The sequence below is a fragment of the Drosophila kikkawai genome, chromosome 3R (genome assembly GCF_030179895.1).
Source record: "Drosophila kikkawai strain 14028-0561.14 chromosome 3R, DkikHiC1v2, whole genome shotgun sequence".
Taxonomy (NCBI): Eukaryota; Metazoa; Arthropoda; class Insecta; order Diptera; family Drosophilidae; genus Drosophila; species Drosophila kikkawai.
This window is the reverse complement of record NC_091731.1, coordinates 36,756,567-36,766,111: the sequence shown is the minus strand read 5'-3', so window position 1 is coordinate 36,766,111 and position 9,545 is coordinate 36,756,567. Positions and strand designations below refer to the sequence as shown.

The 9,545-nt window shown below is 40.5% G+C and overlaps 1 protein-coding gene across 1 annotated transcript; it reads left to right on the top strand.

The window, feature by feature from the left end:
- The first annotated feature begins 3,369 nt into the window (after window positions 1-3,369).
- Recs1 lies at window positions 3,370-4,340 on the top strand. Its single transcript, XM_017168242.3, has one exon. The coding sequence runs from the start codon at window positions 3,457-3,459 to the stop codon at window positions 4,243-4,245; it is 789 nt and encodes a 262-aa protein (XP_017023731.1). The 5' UTR covers window positions 3,370-3,456; the 3' UTR covers window positions 4,246-4,340.
- Window positions 4,341-9,545: the final 5,205 nt, after the last annotated feature.

Genomic DNA, 9,545 nt, shown 5'->3' with positions numbered 1-9,545 from the left:
CAAGCTCTCTTTCGCCTTCTGCCAGAAGGCATATTTCCGAATGAATTTCAATTAAACGAAATCCACTGAAAAATAGCCAAAACAAATAAGTGTTGGGTGAGAGGCCAAGTTAAAATTCAATTAAACGAGACGAAACTTTCGGCTTTCGAGCATAAATTCCACAAATTCTAAGTGCCATCAGAAAAGAGCAATACTTGCACAAGGAGAAAGGAGCACCGGCAGCTGTTAGTCCTGTCAACTGACTGATTGTCCCTCGTCTCAGGGGAATCCTTGTGTCTGAGTACGTTCGATGATGATGAGCCAATGGCCATGAACTTTACGAACATTTTGCGGTTAAACTTTGGCACTCTTGGTCTTTCTCTCTGTTTATTGGCAAATATTTTAGCTTGCTCCAAAAATATTTGTGTTTGGTCGGTGGTAAGAGGAGGAGTAGGACGAGGTCCTTCTAGCTCTGGAAAATTGTGAACTGCAAGCAGCCGTCGGCAAGAACAAGCGCAATGTGCAGCATATTAAACACTTTTGTCGATATACCGGGGCAGTCGTTGAACCGTAGAGGGCGTTAAGCTACCCATATTTGCATGTCACAGGCTCCGGCTCCGCCTCTGTGTCCTGGAATGCGAGTGCACTATGCAAATGACAGCATAAACACAAAATATTGTGTATCAACTTGGAAAGCCAAAAGGTGTCGCTGACTCCTTGAAATGTTCAAAGGACTCTAACAGTGACTAGGAGGCAAACTCAACTCGACTTTTAACTGCATTCCAAGTCGAAAGTATATTGTGAATCAACTGGGCAAAAGGACTATGCCTGTCAAAAAATGCAAGGACTTTTAGGAGAATATATTTGTTTGTTTTAAAATATATTTATGGTGTAAAATGAGACATATTTTCAACAATTATTTGTACATTTCAACTATAACGTCGAATTCATGAATATATCAATTAAAAAATATTTCCCTTCATTTATAAAAATTTACTAAAATATTTAATAAAGTTTCCAACTTCCCGAAGTCTTTAAACTTTAAACTCTTCAACTTTTTTACAGCAACATTCTTCAATTAACGAGAAACTGACTCGAAGGCAAAACCACAAATGTATTTTTGGAAAAATTAAAATTAATTGTGGCCCAGATACAGACCCTGAAAAGAGCCCGCTGACTGACTGCATCACAGGATGAAAGTAAGGCGCACGAAGCAGAGTCCTGCTTCTGCACTGAAGTTCCTTGCCCTTGGCGAATTGTAAATTTTAATGACCCCGCCGAAGGGTTGAGGATTGCTCTGGGACCCCGAAAAAGCAGCGCCATGGATAAAAATTCAACAATGACAAACAAGGCGAAAATAAAATGGGGTATAAAAATAAAATATTCCATATAATAATGCATAAAATAAAGGAAATGTCGAAAAGAATTGAGTTCACACGAATCGTGAAGTGCTTTTTGCGAGTGCCAGTGCGAGCCCTGTTCTTGTCCTGTTTTTCACCATCAAAAACGGACGACTGTGGGCTGCCGGCTGCAGCACACTTTTATCAACTTTAAATCCGCAAAATGAGATTTCTTGCGGATTTGCATAGATTAAACTGCAATGGCTCTCGCACCCGAAAAAAAAGAAGAAGGAAGTAAATACTGTGCTATATATAGCTTAATATTTTGTTGCCAGTCACCGCTTTTTCGTGGTCCTGGGTGGGTTGTTGTTCACGGCTTGTTTAGCATTTGTTAAGCCAGAATCACTGGCTCGTGGTCCATTTCTTTTTGGCCATTCCGTAGTACGGGTACTTTTGACCATCGTTTTTGCCGTCTCTTTTGGTTTTTTGTCATCGATTTTGCGTTTCCACTAAGTCCACACTGAGAAATATGTAATTAATATAAATAAATTATGAAAAGAGTTTGTTATGATAAATCATGATGTTATGACATCTTTTAAAGGTTCATAAAAGATCAGAAAGATGATTTTCTGACGGTAACAACAGAACGGTAGCATTTGTTTTTCTAAATTGAATTAATTGTATTCAAAATCTGTTCAAAATATAAAGTTTTAAAAGTCCGCTTCATTAAATTCTTAATATTTTGTATTTACAAATAAAATATACAAATTTTTGCATATAAATTAAACTCTTTATTTCTAGCAAAAAATGGAATGGATTTTGCTGAAATTATTGCCACATTTCAGCTCATTTTAAAAAGAGAAAACCCCAAACCACTTAAAAATGTTGTGGCAGCCCAATTGTTGGGACACTGTTTCATTTCCGCAGTGACTTCATTCCAGTTTCTGTTTTGGTTGGTTTTTTTTCGGTGTGGCTTTTTCGGGGGCCAAACCAGGCAAAGTTTATGTCGCTCGAAAACTCATTTAAAGTTTCAAAAGTGTTGATAGATGGCAGGGCCAGCCACGCCCAGTCTTGAAAAGTGGCTGCCGCCCTTTGTTCTGCTCTATTCTAGCCTCCTTTTGATTTTTTCCAAGGATGAGAGGTTGTTTTCATTAGCCAGGAGAGGTTCTTGCCAAAACTGGCAACTGGCGACACGTGACGCACTCCAGCTTAGGGCTTAACTTGCCTCAAAAAAAATACAACAAAATACAAATAACGTCGAGACAAAAAAGCAAACTTGTTGATAGTTGTTCAACAAAAGCTTGGGGGCTTTAAAAAGCGGACAAGGGGGGAACAGGGTGAATGTGTGCTTAACTTTAAAACGCAACACGTGTCGTGCCGGCGGCAGAGGCTCTAATCCCTGCCTAGAGGACAGCACACTAAATGGCATTTTGATTGATGTGTGCCACAGAAAGTGTCCCCGATCTGGGTCAGGTATGAGCAGGTGTACGCTCCCGAATGCTATGCCTATGTCAAGTTAATTTTTGTGCCAAGCATTTGCCTAATTTTTGGCCCCTCAAATATTCACCACAGTTTGCCGTATAAAAGGCTTTTTATGTTTTCCGAAAAAAGAACCTCAAAGCCAACTACGTCGAATTGGCGTGGCCAGGCAATCAGAAAATGCCAAGTGCACTCCTCACTCGACTCTATATACTTTTTTCGGCCACTCTAGCCACAAAGGAGCCGAAAGTACTGAATGCTACGGTGATACGCTTTCAGCCAACCGAGCGAAAATCCACGGAAAGCTCTCTGCTTTTTGCTGAATTTCCACAAAGCGCAGAAGCGAAAAATGAGAGAGGAAAATTTCTAGGGAAAGGGAAATCTCATGAATTAAGGTTGTGGTGGTGCTTCAACACCACCTGTTGTTGTAGTTGTAGTTGGTGCCTCCATAATCCAGTCGAGGCAAGATCAAGCCATAAACTGTTGACCCAGCCAGCCAAGTTGCAAAGAGCTAAAAATATATTTATAAAGAATTAAATAATGAATATATCTATTCAAAGTAACCGTCTACTTTTCTGTCATATTCCAATCCCAGGCCCAGTCTCTACGCTGAAATCGAGTAAGACATTCCCATTATTTTTTTCTTTTGAAGATCACGATGCAGGCAGTCGGAGCAGACCCCGTGTCGGGTCCCAACTGCATCCCCTTGAGACAGTACCCACCCTATGGCTCCAGCATCGAGTCCGCTGATGGCGAGGGACAAGGACCAAAGGGCCTGGACTTCAACAACGACAGCATTCGCAGGGGATTCGTGCGGAAGGTGTACCTGATCCTGCTGGGCCAGTTGATGTGCACCCTAGGCCTATTGGCTTTGCTAACCTGCGACAGTGATGTCAAATTGTATGTAGCGGAAAGTAGAGTGATGTTCTTGTTAGCCTGGGTGGGAATGCTCGTCATCCTGGGCGTCCTCACCTGCAACGAGGGCGCACGTCGCAAGGCGCCCACGAATTTCATCTTTCTGGGAGCGTTCACCCTGGGCCAGTCCTTCCTGGTCAGCGTGATGGCCTGTCGGTATGCCCCGAAGGAAATCTTCATGGCCGTGGTGATCACAGCAGTGATCTGCCTGGGACTCACCGTCTTTGCCATGCAGACGACCTTTGATTTCACCATGATGGGCGGCATGCTGGTATCCTTCCTGTTGGTCCTGGTGCTCTTTGGGTTCGTGTCAGTGTTCACGAATAGTTCCATGATCAGCAAGTTGTTCGTCTGCCTGGGCGCCCTGGTCTTTTCCTTTTATTTGGTCTTCGACACTCAAATGATGGTGGGCGGCAAGCATCGCTATTCTATCAGTCCCGAGGAGTACATCTTCGCCGCCCTCAATCTGTACATGGATGTGGTCAACATATTCCTCAACTTTGTGCAGATGATCGGGGGATCTGACGGTTAAGACGGAGGCCTTGTTTCCATTATTCATTCGTTATTCGATTATTTAACCCACCGACTTAAGGTCGAAAATTAATAAATCAAATTGTGCAGCATCAATTGAGCCGATTATTTATGTTTCAGTTCATAAATTACGAACATTACAGGCACAACAGGTGCGGCGAGGCCCAAGCCCCCGCCCCGCCTCGGGCAACTCAAATTGTCAATTAAGTTATTAGTTCGGGGCAATAAAACTGTCAGGACCGTAACAATATTAACATAAAGCTTACACAAATTAGATGCTGCTGCTGCTGCCGCCTGGCAAACTTTCGCAATAAATGTATCTGCAAATGTTCGTGAGTGGAAATGGGAAATGCGTTGTGGGAAATCGGAAATGGGAGTGTGACAGCCTCAGAGGTCCAGGACCAAAAGTCACTGGCTATATATGTGCAGGAACAGAGAGGGAAATTAGAATTGAGAAGAGGTTTACTCATGGTTTTTATTATATATTTATAATTTTAAAATATTTATTTGAAATATTTAAATTTGACAGTACCACTTCAACCTCCGGAGTGACAAGTCGTATTACAACAGCATCGATCCCGCGTTTGCAAAAAACCCATAGAGCTTATCAGCAAATTTGTGAAAAACAAATATTAAGACCAAAACAAAATAAAAAAAGACAACAACAAAAAACACACCATTTCATACCAATCGGGCGCAAGCCCTTTACAAGCAACCATGCACGAGCCACCAGACATACCAAAGTTCACTACGAGATCGTATCAACTAGGAGAACCCAAATTTATTATTATTAAAAGCAAAAATGAAACCTCACTTAAAACACTTTCACCTTTCATCATCGAAAAATCCGTGGATTTTGCCTGCGGAGGAAGAGTTGATTCCGTGAAAAAACTTAGGGACGGCGGACTTTTGATAAAAACAAAAAACAGCTTACAAGCCACAAAACTTCTAAAACTTACCAAAATCGGAGACATTGATATAACAGCAACCGAACACAAGACACTAAATTTTTCAAAAGGCGTTATCTACTGTAATGACCTTAGATATATAGACGAAGAAACAATTCTCCGAGAATTAAAACCGCAGAAGGTAATTGAAGTCCGAAAAATTATGAAGAGACAAAACACCAACAACAACAACAACCATAACAACACCAACAACAACAGCAACACCAACAATCACAACAGCACCAACAACAACAACAACCCTCTAACAGAAACCGGACTCATAATAATTACATTTGAAACTCATCAACTCCCTGAATTACTGCGAATCGGCTACGAAACTGTCCGCGTACGCAACTACATCCCTCTCCCAATGCGTTGCAGAAAGTGCCTCCGTTACGGACACCCGGCACCTATATGCAAGAGCACAGAGAAATGCTTAAATTGCTCAGAGGAAAAACACACCAACGAAGGAGAACTCTGCAAAAACGACAAAAAATGTCTTAACTGTGTCAACAATCCCGAACTTGACTCTCAGCACAGCCCTTTGGACCGCAAATGCCCCACATTCCTAAAACAACAAGAGCTTACTGCCATTAAGACCACCGAAAAAGTCGACCATAAAACTGCTCTGGGTATATACTTTGAGCGACACGGATACAAAACAAGAAACTCTTATGCAAATGTACTCACAAACACCACAACCACAATAAACACCCGATCTCCAAATACTCAGACATCAACAGCTTCAAATGCACAAACTACACCCACATCCTGCGATCACAACGAACCAAACAGAGCCACAACATCAACCGCACCAATCAAGAGAACACTGGCACCGAAAGAAACCCTGCTAACCCACAACCAACACGACCAAGACGACATCGAAGCCATGGAAACGGACAACCCCAACCCCACCAGAATAACGACACAATACGGATCACAACTCACACAGGACCTTAAACTAAAAATTTTCCCTAAAGATAAGTCAAACACTCTCTCCACTAACTTTAAACCAGAAAAAAAAAAGGCTAAATCTTCCAACAAAAACAAACGCACCAATACCAGCGACAGCGAATCGGTTTAAAAGCCACAGATCTCCTATACTCTAAGGTTCAACCTCAGATCTCTTTCCACCCCAAAAATGTCACTAATTTTAATTCAATGGAACATTCAAGGATACACAAATAATTATAATAACCTCCTAATCCTGATTAAAAAATACTCCCCACATATCATTGCATTACAAGAAACACATATACAATACACTAACAATATACCAACTCCAATTAACTACATACTACTAACAAACACAGCCACCAACAGATTTGGCGGCGTATCGCTATTAGTACACAAGTCAATTCAATTTTCCATAGTTAACATTCCAAACGACCTTGAAGCTCTAGCAATACATATAAAATCAATGAAAAACATGCACATAAAGACAGCATACATTGCCCCAAACAAAACCGTCACAAACCAAATGCTTGAAGACATTTTGCACAACAATCAAACACCCTCACTAGTTGTAGGAGACTTTAATGGGTGGCACCCCGCCTGGGGTTCCCCGAAAACAAATTCTCGAGGAAAAACAATACAAAAATTCATTGACAACACACAGCTAATCTTACTAAATGACAAATCCCCCACACACTTTTCAACGCACAATACATACACACATATCGACCTTTCACTTTGCTCAGCAACACTAGCCCCACACGCCAAGTGGGAAATACTCGATGATCTCCACGGGAGCGACCATTTTCCAATAGTCGTCTCCCTATTCCCTCCAAACAAATTAAACAAATTTTCAAAACCCTTTTTCAAATTAAAAAAAGCCAACTGGCTTCAATATGAGACTCTCACACACAAAAATAACGACACATTCCCCACTTCAACTAATGTCAATAAAGAAGCCGCACAAATTAACAAAATCATTTTACATAGCGCCAACATTTCAATCCCACAAACCTCAGCAAATACAAAACCCTATAAGGTCCCCTGGTGGAACAAAGAACTAGCCCAACTAAAAAAAGAAAAACAATTAGCTTGGAAAGCACTTAACCGCAACATAAATTTCACAAATGTTATAAACTACAGGCGCTTAAATGCTAAATACAGATTCGAAATAAAAAGAAGTAAAAGCGAAGCTTCCAGCTCCTTTACATCCACCATACATCCAGAAACCCCCTCATCTAAAATATGGAGCAACATAAGACGCTTCTGCGGTCTTAACCCAATGAAACAAATTCACGCCATACTCAATCCAAAAAACAACACAGCAACAACAGATACCCTCGAAATAGCCAATTCCTTCTCCCAACACTTCTCAGAACTGTCAAACGATTCAACCTTCTCAGACGAATTCCGAAATAACAAATATAAAATTACAACAGCCAATTACAGACCCACCTCAACAGCCCAAACTATCGAGGAAAATATAACCTACCTTGAACTGATTGCAGCACTACAAACTCTTAAAGGATCCACCCCAGGATTAAATAGAATCTCTTACGAAATGATTAGTAAAAGCTCACATACCACAAAAAACAGAATAAAAAACCTTTTCAACCAAATTTTCGACAGCCACATACCTCAAGCCTACAAAATAAGTTTAGTTATACCGATCCTCAAGCCAAAGTCCGACAAAACAAACATCTCTTCATACAGACCCATTTCCCTCAACTGCTGTCTAGCAAAAACACTAGACAAAATAATAGCAAAAAGACTATGGTGGTTCGTGACCCACAATAAACTACTTAATGAAAACCAATTCGGCTTTAAAAAAGGCAAATCGACTTCGGATAGTCTACTATACGTAGACCATCTTATAACGAAGTCAAAAATGCACACCTCCCTCGTCACTCTTGACTTTTCAAGAGCTTTTGATCGAGTAGGTGTGCACACCATAATCGATCAACTCCAGGAATGGAAAACAGGCCCAAAAATAATAAACTACGTCAAAAACTTCATGCTCAAAAGGAAAATAATTGTCAGAGTAGGCCCGCACATCTCCAATTCACTTCCATTATCCAATGGTATCCCACAAGGATCACCTATATCAGTTATCCTATTTCTCATTGCATACAACAAGCTCTCAAACATAATAGCTATACACAAAGAAATTAAATTTAACGCATACGCTGATGATTTCTTCCTCATCATAAATTTCAACAAAAACAAAAGCCTTAATTTCAATATGGACAACGTATTACATAATATAAACAGTTGGTGCTCATACTCAGGAGCATCCCTATCCTTAGCTAAATGCAAACACCTCCATATTTGTCGAAAACACAATTGTACTAGCACCATAAGCTGTAGCAATACACAAATACAACAAGTATCTGCACTCAAAATCTTAGGGATAACCATAAACACTAAATACAAATGGGACACACACATAAAATCACTACTTCCATCTCTACACCAAAAGCTAAATATAATTAAATGCCTCTCCAACCAAAAATTCAACTGCAATACACAAACACTACTTCACGTTGCGAAAGCAACAATAATAGCAAAAATTGAGTACGGCTTGTTCCTATACGGACACGCTCCCAAAAGTGTATTAAACAAAATAAAAACACCGTTTAACACTGCAATTCGGCTAGCCCTTGGCGCCTTCCGAACCACGCCCATTAATAACTTGCTATACGAAGCCAACATCCTGCCATTAGAGCAAAAACGAGACCTCCAAACAGCAAAACTCACGAAAAACCTAATATTTTCAAAAGATACCCCAATACACAAACTCGTCAAACAAAGAAAATCAAAAAAAAACCCATCAACCATAGACCGCACAATAAATCTTTGCCAAGCACTTAATCTACCCTACGAACCAGTAAAACTACACAAATGCAAGCCACCTTGGGATCTCCCAAATCTCATAGATACAACATTCAGAACACACAAGAAACAAACTACACCACCAGATACTTACAGAAAACTATACCAACATACCAAAGACAGCTATAAAACACACAAATTCATATTTACAGACGGATCAAAAATAAACTCCACTATATCATATGCAGTCACAACAGATACCAATATTATTAAATATGGTATCCTACCCCCATACTCATCAGTTCTTTCCGCTGAAATAATAGCCATCCTAGTAGCGATCGACCAAGTCAAAAGCACAAGGGGGAAGTTCATGATCTGCTCTGACTCTCTCTCAGCAATTGACGCCATAAAAAACACTAACAACAACAACTTTTACTCAAACAAAATCAGATCACTTATAACAAAACTAGCCCCGAAAATCAAAATATTGTGGATCCCTGGTCATGTAGGCATAGCAGGCAACGAGCTAGCCGACCACACCGCAAAATCAACAAGCAACATGCCCCTT